At 43.3% G+C, this 17,764-nt stretch overlaps 1 protein-coding gene across 2 annotated transcripts in view; it reads left to right on the top strand.

The window, feature by feature from the left end:
- Positions 1–17,556, top strand: part of aopep (aminopeptidase O (putative)) — a 75,477-nt gene extending 57,921 nt beyond the window's left edge. For both annotated transcript variants that reach the window (XM_086206381.1, XM_086206380.1), the window contains 4 exons: positions 1,081–1,197; positions 7,016–7,102; positions 7,208–7,357; positions 16,560–17,556. In XM_086206381.1, coding sequence (XP_086062507.1) covers positions 1,081–1,197; positions 7,016–7,102; positions 7,208–7,348 — 345 coding nt within the window. In that variant the 3' untranslated portion in view covers positions 7,349–7,357; positions 16,560–17,556. The remainder of the gene's footprint in view (positions 1–1,080; positions 1,198–7,015; positions 7,103–7,207; positions 7,358–16,559) is intronic.
- The last annotated feature ends 208 nt before the right edge of the window (positions 17,557–17,764 follow it).

Below are 17,764 nucleotides of genomic sequence, written 5' to 3'. Positions count from 1 at the left end.
CCTCAACATGTAGCAAGTACAAGAACACACACTCTCTCTCTCTCTCTCTCTCTCTCTCTCTCTCTCTCTCTCTCTCTCTCTCTCTCTCTCTCTCTCTCTCTCTCTCTCTCACACACACACACACACACACAGACTTCATACCTATTTTCACATGAGTCTCCACAGGGGCCTTCAGCCATTAATTGTGTCCCAGACTGGGACCAGTGGGAAGGTGGGGCTGGGAATTTGGGTGTTATCCAGGAGAGAGGCAGGCAAGGCTGGGCACAGCTTTTCCCTGGAGGAGGAAGTCACTCGCTCATATCGCAGCCCACGTCCATCCTCAGAATAATTGTCTAAATTCACTGCTGAGTGTCCCACGTCCCCAAAGGTGTTAGTCATCATTAGAAAATAGGTTGTTGCCTTTAGGTTTAACTTGGAATAACAGTTGAGACAAAGAAGAAGTTCCCATTTTGTGGAACTTTTTCTTGCTTTTAAAAAAAAAAGAAAAGAAAATTCAATTGCAGTATAGTACATCATTGCTGCATAAATACTCCATAGGTATCACCTCAGCATGTTTTTCCTCACTCCTTTTGTTTCTCATCAACACATTATTCAAAAAAAGATATCTTCATTGCTTTGTCTCACATCTCATTTTCATCCTCTCTTCATATCCTCATGTTTTTCTCCACATTTGTCCTCTTTTGTCAATTTTTCTTCTATTTCCCAGCTGGAAAAGTTTCACTCTGATTAACATATTTATCTAATCTCCATTTCAGCTCATTTTTATTATGCTACACCATCTTGCATGTAAAAGATTGCATTAATTGACTGATATTGATGTGCCCCCCCCCCCCTTGCACCAAAAAGAAAATGAAACTTCTTGAAAATACAATAAATATAAATGTATTTGCAGGTGTGTATTATGCATAATTTAGCTACTTTTGCTGTTTTCATGCTGCGGCTGTAATGAATCCTTGCAGATGTGTGCGGATATTAGAGGACGATGTGACATTTGTGCTCTTGATATTCAATAGTTCATATATTTTTTACGAAGCAGCGCGGATGAGTCAGCATTATTAATCTGGTGAATTGTCTCCTCAGGTGACGTCAGATCAACTGGTGCTGCTTCTGGAGCTCCTGCTGGAGGAAGCCGAACTGAGCGCGTCAACAATGCGCACGCTTGCACGAACCTACAGCTTACAGAATCAAGACGCTGAGGTAAGATGACGCAGATGAGCATCAACAAAGCTTCGCAGTCCAATAATGAAAAATAGAACGACCCCCCCCCCCCCCTCTCCACTTTGAGTGCTTAAGTAATGTGTAGTAAATTCTCCTGTTATAGCAGCTTTCCTCTTTACAGCCGCCATTACCGTCTAAATCCCACAAGTATTTGCTTCATGTTTTAGTGCTGTACAAAGTTCCTTAATGGTACTATTAACAATCTTTGTGAGTGTGTGTGTTTGTGCTCTGTACAGTCGCCTCTCAGTACAGGAGCCTGAGTGTGAAAACACAGCTGCAGCCGAGCCTGTAAACACTAACCTCCGTCGTTAACACATGGCTCTTCTCGAAAATAAAACATTGATACATATTTAGTTTATACGAGTTCTTACTAATTATATGAGCTGATTTGTTGGGGCAGTAATTTATACAAATGGGGCTCAGATGTTCTGCAGGACAGAGCCAGTTGAGTGGTTATTGTATTGAATCCAGACATCTGAATTAGAGCCTAAGTAGTTTTATTATACTCATCATAGTCAGGTCATTAAGCTCTAACAAAGTGTTTTTATGTATTTCTCTTACGTTATTAGATAAAACCTAAAGGCTTGATATTATTGACAGGTGACTGATAGTTCATTGTCAGGTGACTGAACTGCTTGCTTTTATTTTTAGTAATTGACCTTGTGGTGAGAGTGCTGAGGCCAAGGGTTTGTGTTTGGCCTTGGGTTCAGCTTTAGGTTTTGGCCACCTACGTTGAACTTCCTGGCAGATGAGGTTGAGAACCCCCGGGGGGGGGGGGGGGGGTTCAGAGTTTTGCTAAATATACACAGGATCATTATGCAAATAGCCATGCACGCAAGGAAAATCAGACACCTTTCTCAAAGCAAAGGCCCGGACCTGATGGTAGTGGTCTCCTCATCCCCTCATTCAGCTGTATTTTGTCTGGTCCTGCATCTTCTACGCTGAACCGTCGTTTCACAGACTTTCTTTTTTGCCGTTTTTTTTCTGGGATCTCAGACTCGTGAGACAGCCATTTATGAGACAAACACATCATTCCATGAAAAATCAATGAGCCAAGTTTTTCTTTTGGCAGTAACTGTCATCTTTTTAATGAAGCCAGAATGTTACCTTCATACAGTAGATCTTTCAATGGTTACTGGCCGTACACAGGATTAGTCTGAAGTTCCCGGTTCTGAACCTGCAACCAAATCACTCTTACATCCACTCCAGGTGTCACAGCCTCATCAAAATCTCATTTCTTATGATAACCAACTTTAAGCATCAAAATCATGATATATATGTATGATGGTTTTAATAGCAAAACTGCTAATTTAAACTCTGTGACCCAGCTGTAGAAACAAGTGTTGGTACTTTGAGTGAGTGATCAGTTCTCCGATAATTCCACAGAGAAAACTTTAAAAAGTGCATTCGTGGGTAAACTCTCGAGGTCATAACACCATTTTAGAAGGTCTTGAAAACAATGAAGCTCCCTCACGTGGAAAAAATTCAGCAAATGATTTTGTGTCAGAAATATACCATGCTGTGTCATACCTGTGGGTGGTCTAGTCTTTGAGAATGGAGGTTACACAAAAGACTGATGATCTGTTTAAATTTTCTGTTAAGCACCGTTTACCTGGAGGAGAATGAGAACCTCACAGTTTGTACAATACATGTTCTCACTCACTACCTGATGCAACTGAGAAAATAAATGCAAATCTTGAGCAATTATTCTGTTACTGATTCACAGGAGAGAGACATTAAGAGAAGGTATTCGGTCACTGCTACATCTTAATCTGGTGATTTGTACCTCTTAATACCAGTCATGACCCACTGTTACTCACGACATCACTGCCTGTTTTTGTGCTGAAGCTCAAAGCAGAGGATTATTTTGATAAGGGAGAATTTTTCGGTGTGTGGGGGTTGGGGGGGAGGGGGTTGTGGGGGGGGGGGGGGGGGCTGGTGACACAGCGTAGCGTGCAAGCTTAAGTTTCGGTGAATGTGATTTGTGTGTGAGCAGTGAAAGAAATTATGTGGCTGACCACAAGTTTGCTTGCAGTGGGTCTGCGTAGTGAACGGTGTGAGTGACCATGAATGTGTGTGTGTGTGTGTGTGTGTGTGTGTGTGTGTGTGTGTGTGTGTGTGTGTGTGTGTGTGTGTTCTTCTGCCGGAGCCGGAGCATGTGTTTGCATGTATGAGAGTGAGTGCGTGACTTTTGCCCACTTGCTTTCATATGAGCCTCATGTGATGTGCGACGCTGGTGTGGTTGTGCACATGTGTATGCATGTGTGTGTGTGTGTGTGTGTGTGTGTGTGCGCTTGTGTGTGAAGTTGTGTCAGTGCATTTCTGATTTCATGGGAGTCCGCACGAATGTGTGTGTTGAAGGCCATCTGTCGATCAAACACACAGGAATTATTGAATGATGCTGCGCAGGTTCCCTCAGAAAGCAACCACATCAAGAACTGTCTGATGTGGCCACACACATTAAGAATGGATAACTAAACTAAAATTTATTTGTACAGTCTTTAATCGTAATTATAGTCTCTGAAGTTTTACATGTCCACATTGGACCACAAAACCCCCCCTGAACAGGAAAATTCCCCCAAAATAGCCTTTAATGTGAACAAATGGGAAGAATCACCCAGGAGGGATTCCCCCTCAAAGACTAATAGAAGCTAGTGGGCAGAAGACACGATTGGAAAACAATAATTAGATGTTGTTGTGTTGTGGAGCTGCATATAAAGAGGAAACTGAGTTGGAGTGATTAGTTTAATTACCAATTATTACCCAGGTTATGCGATTGGCGCTGTTGTTTGGTCTGTCAGCAGGAACTTGCTGGAGGGGTGCAGCATGGGCCACAGAAGAAGCCATTACATTTTGGTCAGATATATTCAACACAGAGAAAATTTCAAGAAACTTTTTTTTTCCTCTGGGTTCATCCGAGGTCGCTGTGGCCCTCGAGTTTAAACATTCTCTTATTTCAGCTTCACAAATGTCAAGATTTTCTTCCTCTTTTCTTGAGTGTGTTACATAATCAAATTTCTTTGTTTGATCAGACAAAATAAGATATTTGAAACCTGTGGCTTTAGAAAATGGTCATGATTATGCCTCAGCATTGGCGGGAGCAGTAGGTATTGTATTTTCTGCTCGTCCGTCCTATTCTCTTTAACACAACATCTCTGGAACAACTCAATTGAATGTCTTCAAACTTAACTTTGCTGGGTTCCAAGAATGAATTGATAAGATTTTGGTGGTTTCTTTTAACGTGATTTTAACGTCATGAACAGGAACGGAGGACATTTCTTCAGATTTTGCTTGAATATCCACTGGAACTCAAGGATGAACTGAACAATTTTATTCACAGATTAAATAACAATTAATCTCAGTTGCAGCCTTAATAAAGTTGTTTTAGTTTCTATGTGTAAAGTAGGTTTCCTGTTTAGGAGAGTCCAACTAGTGAGATGGTTCTTGGTCCTGGTGCGGGCACACTGGGCGTACGGTGGTGCACAGCACTGCTGCGTTGGTGGAGGAGGAGGAAGGAGGGGTGGGAGTGCAGTAATAAATGTAGGAATGTCACTGTGTAATTGCATGTGCTGTCAAAGAGAGGGGCCCTGTGAGAGTTTTTTTTTTTTAAGGGGGGGGGGGGTAAAGGAGAGGTGCACCAGGCAGCTGCTCTGCCCCAGGGCTCTCCCCAGGAATGTAACTGAGCGTCAGGAACAGCTGCTGGGGTCTATGCGGGCCAGAAGGGCAGCATTGGTACCACAGGGTACACACACTACACACTCTGGGGCAATAATCCATGACACACACATCCTGGAGGGCCAAAGGTGGAAGAGCATGTGACTCTTCCTTCCTTTTTGTCTTCATCATGAGATTTGAGCAGCCGTCCACAATAAACAGATTTCAATTTCGGACAAACAAGAAACTACAAAATAAAAACCCTTCTGAGAGCCATTACCTTGTGTTTATTTAGTAGGTTGCAGAGGAAATGGCTTGAGTTAAATGTTGTCAATGAAGCGCTGCTCTGTCTCCACTCTCAAGCTGCATTACCAGTAGAAGTACAAGCAAACAAACAAAATGAAGTTCATGCAGACTTTCAGTCAGCATTCCAGTAGACCCATTCAGCTGCTTCTTAAGATGTGTGCTACCTTGAAATAAAACAGCAAAACACAGTGATGTAGAGGGCCTGAGGCTTGAGCAGCTCAAATTGAATCTATCACCAAAAAAAAAAAAAAGAATCCCACGCTTGGGTACTACTCGCCAAAGGACTAGTTTATTACCGTCAGTGTGTGGAGATCGTTACTGAAGCACCACAAAGAACCAGTCAAGAGAAACTCTAACGCTTTAAAGTTGTGACACTGCTGTAAAAGATATTTCATTCGGATTTCTTTTTTATTATCATTCTCTATCTCCTCAAGAGAGATGAATCCATATACATGAACACACACACACACACACACATATGCGCGCTCGCTTATAGTGCATGATGAAGGATGATGGCAGAGGCGGGAAGAGAGCCAGTCTCTGATCTTTCCTGTAACCGCGGCAACAGAGCTCCTATTGATTCTCGGGGAGAAAGGCCAGGCATCAGCTTTCACACACACACACACACACACACACACACACACACGCACACACACACGCACACATGCTTACAGTAAAAAACACACCTATACACACACACACACACACACACAGTGAGGATCCAGTTGAACTTTTGGACATGAACTTTAAATTAAGAATGTTTTTCTTTCTTAAACAAAGTTCACTTCAGCTAAATCCTGCAATCATGTAGAATGCAGTACATGCACATGTAGAATACAGGCATGCAGATGCGATCATTACTTTTTCATTACTTAGTAGCTACTTGTGGGCAAGTTTGTATATACAGGCGGTGGCGGGGGGGGGGGGGGTATCAGGGACCAGAAAATAAACAAATGCAGAGCTGCTTTTACTGAACAGCCAAGTCTCTGGATTTTCATTGTCAACTTGGCTGTTGAACACAATAGCAATAGCATGACTGTTAAACTATGGCTAGCAAGCTATCACTAGCCCTATGAGACAGGATGGTGTCAGAGATGTGAGTTCCTGCTAACTAGCAGCTAGCTAAGTAGCTGCTAGCTAAGTAGCTGCTAGCTAAGTAGCTGCTAGCTAACTGGCTGCTAGCTAACTGGCTGCTAGCTAACTAGCTGCTAGCTAACTAGCATGACTCCATACTAATCAGCAGTTGTAATCAGTCAGCATTCACAGCACATGACCTGAGCTGCTATAAGTTCTCAAATTTTAGGCCTTTACTAGAAAAAAAGGCCAGAGATTAGAGGTTTTAAGACCTTTATACTCGTCTAAAGATGCTTCAAGTGTACAGTAAAACAGTAGTCGTACATGAGAGGCAGTATTTCTCTCTTGTCCTGGTCTTTTCTGGTGTCCTGACTGAGCAGGGTGGAACAGGTAGTGCTGATGACTGATCATGACCTCAAACAAAAACTACCAGAACTTTGAGATGTTGGACGATTTGAAGCTTGCAGAACTAGTGTCTTGTTTTTAGAAGAAAGTATTATTTTTCATCAAAATTGGCCTTAATCTTCGAGTTCCAAATGTTCTATATGTATTTCTCTCAATTTTTCAATTGATGTTTTTTCTTTCATTATGGAGCTGGGTTGTTTATATTTGCATGCAAAAGATACTATCAAACAGTATTATTATTATTATTATTATTGAAGACCAAATTAAATCATTACATTAAGAACTTTGTTTGGTCAGTAATTAAGAGTTTTTTAATTGATTTTTAATACCCCTATTATCTCTCTGATTTGACTTGCAGGTGCAGCATCGTTGGTGTGAGCTGGTGGTCAAACACAGATACTCTCAGGCCTACAGAGACGTGGAACATTTCCTGGTTCATGATCAAGTAAATACCCTCAACTGTTTGTCATATATTTTTAAACACAAGTCAGCTTAAGAGAAAATGCAATACAATTGTGTGTGTGTGTGGGTGTGTGTGTGTGTGTTCTAGGCCATGGGTGTCTATCTGTACGGAGAACTGATGGTTCAGGAGGACCCAGACCAGCAGGCTCTGGCTCGCCGCTGCCTCTCATTGGTCCATGAAGAAATGGACCAATCAGCACGCAGAGTGGTGGAAGAGATGGTGCTCTGACAGGTGGAGGTGAAGTTTCAGTCTCAGATTTTAGCTTTAAGTTTACTCAGTGTTACGTATTATCTTTTGTGTCTTGGGACACAAAGACACATCCTCAGGGAAAAAAACTCACTTCACATCATCTCTATCATCCAATCATGCGACAGACAGGTTAATTATTCCTCCGAATTTCAAGTATTTCTAAATCTTAAGGACAGTAGACTAAGATTAACTCATATCTAAGAGTTTAGTTGGAGCTTGGATCCCCGGATGGCAGTACAGTCTTGAGTCATTTGGCTACCTATACCACACATTCCTTTCTGATCCCACTGTGTGTGTGTGTGTGTGTGTGTGTACGTGTGTGTGTGCGTGCATGTTTGTAGACTCCGAATGAGGCCTTTTCCGTGGTTTCACAGCAGCGCCGTCAGGATGTGTTTGTCAGAGATGGAATTTGGGAATGTGTTCCTCAAACAAACGAGAGGGAGAGAGAGAGAGAGAAGAGGGAGGGAGGGAGAGAGAGAGAGAAGAGTGAAGAGGGAGAATGGGTCACCGAGCGTGTACTAAGAGGGCTCAGGATTGTCTCATCTCGATGTGGAGTCACTTTTATACCGCTGACCCTGAAATTCCTCCTGGGTGTGTAGAATACTCACATTATGGAGAGGTTTATTGGTGTCACGCTTGATGATGGGGTGAGGGAAACCAAGGTGTACTCAAAAGAGAAGTAAAGAAGGGGGCGCGCAGAAGTTAGAACAGGTCACCTTTAAACAGGTGATACTTTCAGTTCTGACGTTAACATTTGAATAAAGAATGCAGGAGATTTTGTCTCAATAATTCAAGTAAAGGCAACCAAACAACCCTTCAGAGTTGTTAAATATAGCATGTAGGAGTAACCCATGTTAGTAATGCAGACAAACAGTATTGGTATGTGGCACACATTGATTTATCCTGAGTGAATACAGGTGGCTTGGTCGGTTGGTTATTTACACACCAAATGAAATAATAGAGGGGGGGAAAAAAAAACTTTTACAGTCAACAAAATCTGCTAAATCTGATTTAGGTGCAGATTTATCTGATGGCATCTCCCTTCAAACGTGAACAGTTGATCCCACAACTGTCATCAGATTCTGATTTGTGTACGTCTGTGCAATCAGCTTTTCTAACAGAACCCCCCCCCCCCCCCCCCACACACACACACACACACACACACACACTTCAGTCTGGAGAGAAAAGTAAGGACCGCAAAACTGGTTTTGATTTCCAGCATTTCTCGAATAGATTTCTTGTGTAACATCTATTTGGGGAATACTGGTGGCGAACAAACATCCAATTCAAGAGCAGGATGAGGCGTTCGCTCCTCGCTCACCGATTGTGTGATGACCCCCTGATGACGGGCAGGTGTGTCTGATTGGCACCGTCAACTTCAGTTGCGGGAAGGTTATAGGAAGCCTCTCCATCCAGCAGGCCGCGCTGACTCTGTCTCCTTGGTAGAACTGGAGGAAGCATCTCAGTCCCATGTGTGAATGCTACCACCCCATGTTCCCTGTTTGAGATCCCCCTCTCATGTTCCCCTGACAATTTCCTGTCTACTCTGTTCTCCTGCTTTTTTATTCAGCGTAAACCTGTAATATCAACCAGCTGTGCCATTGTCTTCAGTGAGTACCAGGTGTAACAGGGCATCGGTGACCATGCATCAAGCAGCACTGCTAAATACTTGTCCACATAAACCTGAGTGACTTACAGCACTAAATCCTTTTTTAGGCCATGACAAGATGGGCCTTTATCTTTACAGACACACACACAGACACACACACACACACACACACAGAAAGAGACAGCTTTATGCATTTGCACATGATGTGAAAGGCTTTCTAGACAAGTGGCCAGCATCTGGTTCAGTCCTGATAAATCTCAGGGAAACGCACGCACACACAAACATATGTAGCGCCTATCTGTCTGTACCCGCAGATCGCTTGTCATCATCCTTCGCTCCCTCTCTACACCTCCCGATGGAGTCTTGCCTACATGTACAGGAGGAAGAGGAGTGGGAGGAGGAGTGAGACACAGAAGCAAAGATACAAAACAAGAAAATAAAGCATTTGGAGATTAATATCCTAGCTTTTACTCTATGGCTTCCCATTGGACGGGACCAAACAAGTGCCTGTAAACATCAATGGATCATGCTGGTCAACCCAGCTCAAATCCAGATCTCCAATTAAAATGATGAATGAAGCGAAGCCCCTCGCTGTTTTTTTTCATATCGCACTATGGGGAGATGGATCTACTTCTCACTTTCTGCTGCCTCATCGTCCTCTTGTAAGTGGAGCAGTGGTCCCTGTGCCCCTCGTACACCCTCTGTCACACCCTCGTACAGCAGGATTAGGACTGAGAGGGTTTAACTGAAAACAACATGTCCGTCAAGGCGCACTCCCCTGCTCTGTGTTTCTAAACCTAAAAAAGCACAACCCTTTAAAAGGAGAAGGGTGGTCTCTCCCCGACCTTTTTTTTTCCCCTCCCTCCATCGTTCTTTTTCTCCCCCCGGTACATGCCTCTGGAATCCCTCTTGATCCTCTTAATGAGGGGCATATCGCCGGGTTAGCCGAGCGTAGCAAATGGGAGAGGGGTAACCAAGGAAATAGTGTGAGAGAAAGAGAGGGGAGGGGAGGGGAAAGAGCGAGGATCTACAGGTCTTTGATGATTGTGCCCCGATGGTAAAGAGAGGAAAAAGGAGCGCAGGAGAACGAACAAAGAAAAGTTTCATGTTGAGGTGTTGCAGGTTAGCAGAGGATGGGGGCGGGGGGGGGGGGGGGGTTAATGTCTGGGTTGTGAGGGTTCCTGGCGTGCTGATTTGTGACTTATGATAAAAATCACATTGCCAGGGATTACCACACAACCCTGACCCAGCCGGCTACCATGGCAACCACAACCCTCTACAGTACAAACACATCTAGAAAGTTAAAACATGATGATTTAAGAGCAATTTACATCTGAGGGGTTGGTGATTTGAAAGTAAAAGGATGAGATAGTGTGTGTGTGTGTGTGTGTGTGTGTGTGTGTGTGTGTGTGTGTGTGTGTCGGTCAGCCAGACTGACAGGTTTTGTATCCTCTCTCCAGCCAGGCACAGAGCTTAGCTGATTGGTGAACAGTGATTGATTTCCTCTTTGTTCACAGTGGCTAAGTTCTGCACCTGAGGAGAGTATTACCCAGACAAGCAGACAAAGGAGGACAGTCAATGGCAGCGAAAGAAAGATGGAGAGCAGGGGAGGGAGAAAAAAAAAGTTATTTTAACTTTGTACAGTGTGTGTGTGTGTGTGTGTGTGCGTATCTGTGTGTGCGTGTGGATAGTGAGTCTTATTTTTCTCAATTTAATTTTACATCTCAGTCAAACAACTCTCCTTCATCTCTTTGTTTCTGTGCTTCTTAATTGTCCTGCACTTTTATCTCCTTTCACTCCCCTCTCTCTCTCTGTTTACATTCAACTAGTGAAAAACATCCAACTATCCTGTCCTAACTACTTTCCCTTGACTTTCTGTGGAAAAAAGAGCTAAAGGAAATGTGAAGGAGAATCCCCAGTATTAGCTATCAACTAATAACACAGTGCAGGGCATTTCATTTTGTTAATCTTGATGTTTGACTTCTGGTTTTTATCAGGATCAAATAAATGCTATGGAAGTAAATTGTGTGACAAAGACGGAGAAAGAACCCTAGATTAATCAATTCAGCCATTTAGTTTTAAGGAATTCGTAGTTCTGGGTTTAGACCAAACTCAAAATGAAGTACAGGAAGAAGAGCGCACGTCTCAGACGTCTGGTTTGTTGAGAGCTGTCGGTCTGTGTGCCACGTCCACGTCCAAACCACGTCCGTAGTCATCAACCTTCAACACATGTCAGCGACATTAATGTTTATGACAATCCCTCGTCAGCCATGATGCTTGTTTACAACACTGTCACACACACAAGCAGGTTGAAACACGCAGCACCGCTAAATGAGCATCACGCCAGGCTCCCCTGCTCTCCTCTCTACTTTCATCTCCCTTTATCTCTACTTTCACACCTCGGCCTGCTTTTAGTGAAGCACCATGAAGCTAAATCCTGCAGATGATGATGGTTGAGTACTCTCTACCTCTAGTAAAGGTGAGACTGTACTTCCACAACTAATGAGGCCTGGGGAGACCCAACCGCTGCTGACAGATATTTCATCAACCCTGGAGCAGCAGCCGCCATCATCACAGCACACTCTCCATGGGCCTCATTCATGGAACGTACACATTTGTTCTAGGACATTCTTTAGGCCCTTATTTAGTCTTCCAGACAGGGCGCAAAGCCTGATGACTGTTGGTAGCTCCTTATTTCTGACATGTAACGTTTAAAATCTTTGCCAACTTGACAAGAGGCACATAATAGATGTCAGGCGGAAGGAGTTTAAAATACCCATCAGGCCAGGGTATGAAATTAAGAAAATATTTTGGGGGCAGTTTTAGCCCCCATTGTCTAAAAAAAATGAAGGCACTTTTAAAATGATCGGTGGCCATGGAAAGAAAATTGTAGTTAGAGTTTGGTCATTTTTAGGGCCCGACTGATTAATCGGCTGATTATGGCCATTACAGCATAATCGTTCATCAGCCGAAAGTTGACCGATTGATGCCAATTTTAACACGTAATTTTCAGCAATAAAATGCAGTGTGTAGCCAGTAGAGGGCGCTCCTCTCATGTCACGCTTCACTGCAACCCTAGTGACGTATGTACGGTACAGAAAATCCAACAGCGCATGCGTACTAAAACCAAGCAGTTTGCCTCAATGGTAAGTTTACAATAACTAGTTTGTGATATCACTGATATTATCAGTCGAGCGTGATATGTGAACAAGCTAAAGAAAGTTAGGATAACCTAGCTTAAATATTAGCTACCTTGCTAAACGACGTAGGCGAGTCAGTCACGGCACCATGAATGAACCTCCACGTTATGTTACGTTCACTCAGGCAGCTGCGCGCTACCACACTCGACGGACCGGAGCAAATTAAGATGACGCTTAGTCGCAGTCGAGTTTCCAGTTCAAAGTCGTTTCTCGCAGGGTCTGTTTGTTAACGCCTGGAGAATAATGAGTTGTAGGCAAAATCTTGGGGGAAATTTGGGGGGGGGGGGGGGGTACTCTTGGTGAAATTGAGAGCCAAATGGCCCGTGGCCCCCGCTAATTTCCGACTCTGCATTCGGCTTTGTTTCCCGTCACCTGAAAGTGTCCTCCAGGGTGTACAATCATTTGATAAATGTCCATTGTTTCCCAAATTCATACTTAAATAATAATAGACAACAGAACAGTGCTACAGCAGATAATATACAACATTTGTTAGAATATCAGCCTTATTTGTTTAACTTGGTGTGATTTCAACACTGTACATACTAGAGTTGTTTTGGGGAGTTGTGAGTTCCTTAAAAGAACAAAAGATATTAATTCAATTTCTTTCCAAACATTAGATAAGATGATTGATACCACCCTCATATTTGTCTGCTATAAATTAGCTTGGCGCAAGATTAGGAAATAAGCTAGCCAGGATCTCCCCAAAAGACTACAAACCCACCAGAACCTTTACAACGCACCAATAAAAATGTTTAATCTGGTTTAACAGGCAAAGAAATTGATGATTTGTTATGCACACCAAGACAAGAGTATTACAAGGCTTCTCCTGTTTAGATCCAGCAGGTTTAACTGTCTAACCTGTTGATGGGGCCTGTTACAAATCATTATTTTCAAAAATTGTCCTGTAAATGCTTGGATTGCTTTAAATGATTCCAGCCATGAAAAGCAGCATCTGTTCCTCCCCGGCTGACACGGGGCAATCTGATCAAATTTCAGCCTGAGGAAGCTGGAGGTACATTGATCTCTATCCATGAAGCAGGTAGATTCCCACAGAACACATTTCTAGCCTGTGAAGGAAAACAAGACCGTGGCGTCAGAGATGGAAATCTCGTCATTATATTTTCCGTCAATTAAAGATGTCAGTTTCACTTCAGAGGGACAATTAAGTGTCCCCACAGTTAGACTTAGTGCTTCCATTAGTTTGTCTCCAGATAGTAGAAACAAAAGTCCCCTACTGATAACAAGAAGAGTCAGGAATTCTCTGCTGGGTCCCACCAAATGGTTTCTTTCCAGTATTAGAAGGCACCCAAATTAGTCAAGATAAGCTTTAACACAAAGAACAATGCAAACTAAGCTGCAGGACTAACTTTCTAATCTGTCTTATCATGCAAGTTCTATTTACTTTGCACAGTCTCTCTACACACAATCAACAATGAATCTTATTTCATTTCCCAAATAAAAATAGATTTGGCTGTAGAACCACATATACTTTCAATAATATCAATTATATCTTCGAAGTGCATTCAAATGCGTCATCATAGCTGTCAGTAAAAGCCACATGCAAAGATATTAGTCTGATGTGCCAGGCTATGCTGTTCTGGACCTCTATCCATCCATTTTCTATACCGCTTATCTGTTGAGGGTCGGGGGGGGGGGGGGTGGGGGCTGGAGCCTATCCCTGCTGACATTGGGTGAGAGGCGGGGTTCACCCTGGACAGGTCGCCAGTCCTTCCCAGGGCAATTAGGGGCTCAGTGTCTTCCTCAAGGATGCTTTGACATAGTCACCGGGGGAAGTGAGGATCGAATCAGCGACCCTTCGTTTGCTAGACGGCCACTCCACCTCTGAGCCGTGCCACTGGATCCTGTTTTGGACCTTCCTAATCTAAACGCAGACAGACAGCTGAAAATGTATTTTAAAACTAGTCCAGTCTTTTTTTAGGCTATCTGGTATTATAGCGCACTATATATTCCCCACGACAAAACGGTGACTAAACGAGGACAGATGTGTGAATTAGAAATGAGGACCATGTGGAGCTTGTCATTTTTTTCCAACCTATATTTAGGGCCTGTTAAAAGAGTAATGACCATCAAAGGCCCGTAGAAGAGAGGAATTGCCATCAGAGGCCATATATAAAAGGTGATTTATTACACTCTAATAGGAGCGAGAGGGCGTCTGCACATCAAAGGACAAAGCAACATTGAATACAAGTCTGAAATTAATCCGTTTTTTTTTTCAACTTCCCGTTATTTTGCAGCTAAAGTCTGACTCATTGTCTATTTGTCAAGTATATTTGCTGCAGATTCTATTTTTAAATGTGTTGGCAGCGTTGAGATTTTAAGCGATGCAGAATGTACACAGCAGGTTGTGGGAATGTGAGTTTGATAGATTTATACTCTTTTATTTTGTCGTTTTCTGCCAACTACGTATCAGTCGGCTTCAGCTGTGCAGCCGTTGTGCTGCTGACGCTGCAGCCGTGAGGTTTGGACCGCACCTTTCACCACCTACTGTGATCCAAATCAACCTCGTGTGTGTGCGGGCTTGGAGAAGCAGCTGTAGATGTGCTCCTGAGTTATTGGGGTTTGGGGGGGGGGGGGGTTGCATTTTTTTACCGTAGCTGCAAGAAAAGCGATGTTCATAAACAGTGAGTGACCTGCACGAGACAGAGAGAGAACGACCTGGGCTCGGCTTCCTGTGCCTACTGAGCTGATAATCAGTCTTATAGAACCACTGGCTCAGTTCAGCAGGAACAGGGGTCCAGTCTGCTCATCACCAGCAGCCACAAAGGAGCTTTATGAGGGGTTGATGACATCATTCACGTGGTGGAGAAATGGCTGAAGTATAATGTGGTAATTTAAGAGTGGCGTCATCACGACGTAGCTTTTTTTTCCCAGCAGAGGGCGCAATTTTGATCTGGAAGAGTATTATTATTATCATATAAAATATTACAGTTAAGATAGATTCAAGTTAAAATGTGAATAAATAAACACATCAGCTTTAGACAACCAATTCATTGACTGTCAATAGGTACTGATGGCCTTAACAGATATTACAGTTGTTTTTCCCGTGACTGTGGGCGAGTCAGCGGGTTCAGAAAACGCTTGGATTTGTTTTGCAGTGGCGCGAACACCGGCTGTTTAAAATTCCAATCCTGCTCGATTGTGTAAATTGAATCGCAGAAGGCTCAAATCTTGGTTGTGCCAACAGCTTTTTCAACTGTCTCTCCCTGTTAGCCACGACGTGAGGGTGAGGCCGCTACCGTTAGCTGGTTTTTAGCGTCTAACAAGGGCTGATGTCGTCTCATGCTCCTCACAAGGTTAAACACGTCCCCGTTCAGCTGTGTGTAAATGAGTCGTGCTGCTGCTGTCTGTTGCCACTGAATTTAGACAAACTTTAGCAGACGGTGTTTTGCACATCAAACTCAAGTTCCAGCTTGTTTTTGTTATTTAGGACACAATGCTTCCCCATCACTGACAAGAGTTTCCTGCAGTTTATGTTGTCACCGTAGAGACAAATGGGTGGCCTGGACAGACCCACCAGTAGCCTTTGTAGCCAAGGAATCTGCTGTCGCATGAGAACTGTGCAGGGAGAAACCTTTTAGATAAAAGTGAGAACCAACTTTTCGAGAATTTGCCTCCACTTTGTCGGGGCACCGGGGATGCAAAGTCTAACATCTACAGTTGTTGAGATGATCAAGGAACACATGTCCATCAGTCAAGGGTATTCAGGGGCTGGCCTGCGCACTACAGCTCCTCAGAACCTTGACCTTTATAACAAAACGTTTTTTACAAAGTTACTGAAAATTACTTCAAGGAGTCAGCGCGGCATTTTCTGGAGACATCAACAATGCGTCACCAGTCGGACGAGCGGTTGTTGAGATAACTGAGGGCGTTCCCTGCGCTATAGCTGGATAGCCTGTAGCTGGAGACTACCGTCTCTCTCAATGCTCATGTCATACTAGCAAAAGTCCGGCCTCTACTCATGTTCAGTCACACAGGCTTCCCGCTTCAGTGAACCAATGATCTCTATCCTGTTCGTGATGGGACTGTAGCGGCAGCTCACAACTCTTTGTGGGACAATTGCGAATTCCAGTGTCGGATTGCTGAATGGAAAAGGAAGCGGGGGGGGGGGTCCTTAGCTGCTGTCTGCAGACTCAATTACCTCCTACCCTTGATGACATTAAGCCACCACTCTACAACACATTAGTTACTTAAGACCCATCGACATCGTTTTTAATTTTCAACAAAATTCCAATTTTTAAAAAAATCCTGCCATATCTGTAAGCTAACAGTTATTTACACAAATCGGGTTGATAACGGTTACGTCAGAGGATGTCAGAAATGTTCTGCAATGCTCCAATCTTTGTGTATCTTTCTCCTCCAGGTGGCTGAGTACAGATGGAGATGACAGGAGTTTGGCACGTACGGCGTGCGAGAATCCAAGGCTCACCTCCTCTTCCTCTGTGTGTGTGCGTGTGTGTGTGTGTGTGTGTGTGTGTGTGTGTGTGTGTGTGTGTGTGTGTGTGTGTGTGTGGTGGGGGGGGGGGGGGTGCTGAAGAATCGCTCAGCTGCGTGAACACCAGAACGACGCTGCACAGTGAAGAGCCTGATGGTGTAACAATACAAGGTGCTCCTGCTGACCAAAAAAATGACATCTCAATGAAACATAACAGCGGTTATGTGATTGGAGTGTGTGTGTGTGTGTGTGTGTGTGTGTGTGTGTGTGTGTGTGTGTGTGTGTGTGTGTGTGTTGCAAGCCTTCAACCGTGTTGTTTAATAGCATGAACTGCTGTGTTTAAGTTTCTGTCTTGAGTGTGAACACTTCTGCGTGTAGGTGTGTGTGTGTTTAGTCTGAAGCCGTGATCTGATTCTTCCAGAGTTTAGACTGGAAATATTTCAGTTGACCAGTGTTTTTATCCATAACAGATGATTTCATTCCTGATTGTAATGTGGAACTGTGAAGAACACAAGCAACGACTCTCAGGGAAAGTTGACGGTTCAAATCTGTGCCACACCGTGATATTCATGTGCTTTTTGTTTTGTTTTTCCCGTTGTAATAATAAAATACATTCTTTTTAAATTGACGCATGGCTTTTCTTTTTTCCTTTTTTTTTTTAAGAGGGCATTTTTGGTAAGTAGGAAGCGCAGTAAGAGACAGGAAATGCAGCATAAGAAGGGTGTTGCTAAGTGATAATGCTTTGAACAAATATGCTGAATTTTTAGCACTGGAGGAGGCAAAACAAAAGATCTGCTGGCGCTTTGTAAGAATAAATAACATAAGAATCCATGACGCTTTGACTGTTGTGTTGTTGAGAACCTCAGAAGTTATTGCAGAGGTGCCACCTGCCTCATAAATTCATTTAAAGGAAGTTAGGATTAAAGAAATAGTTTTAAAATAATAATGAAGTCAACCAATGAATACCCCGTCTTCTTTTTCTTGTAAGAGTGAAAAAAAATACGTCTTACAAATTCATACCAGAATGATACCATGACAGAGCAAAATACCAAGAAGCTACGAATTCAAAAGAAAAAAATGATAAACCTTTAATTCAGTTTTTCTCAGCATCAAGTACAAACACGCAGGATGTT

Source organism: Aulostomus chinensis, chromosome 6 (assembly GCF_037954235.1).
Source record: "Aulostomus chinensis isolate RoL2024-O1b breed Wild chromosome 6, RoL_Achi_v1.0, whole genome shotgun sequence".
In the NCBI taxonomy this organism is placed as follows: domain Eukaryota; kingdom Metazoa; phylum Chordata; class Actinopteri; order Syngnathiformes; family Aulostomidae; genus Aulostomus; species Aulostomus chinensis.
This window is presented reverse-complemented; position numbering and strand designations above follow the sequence as displayed.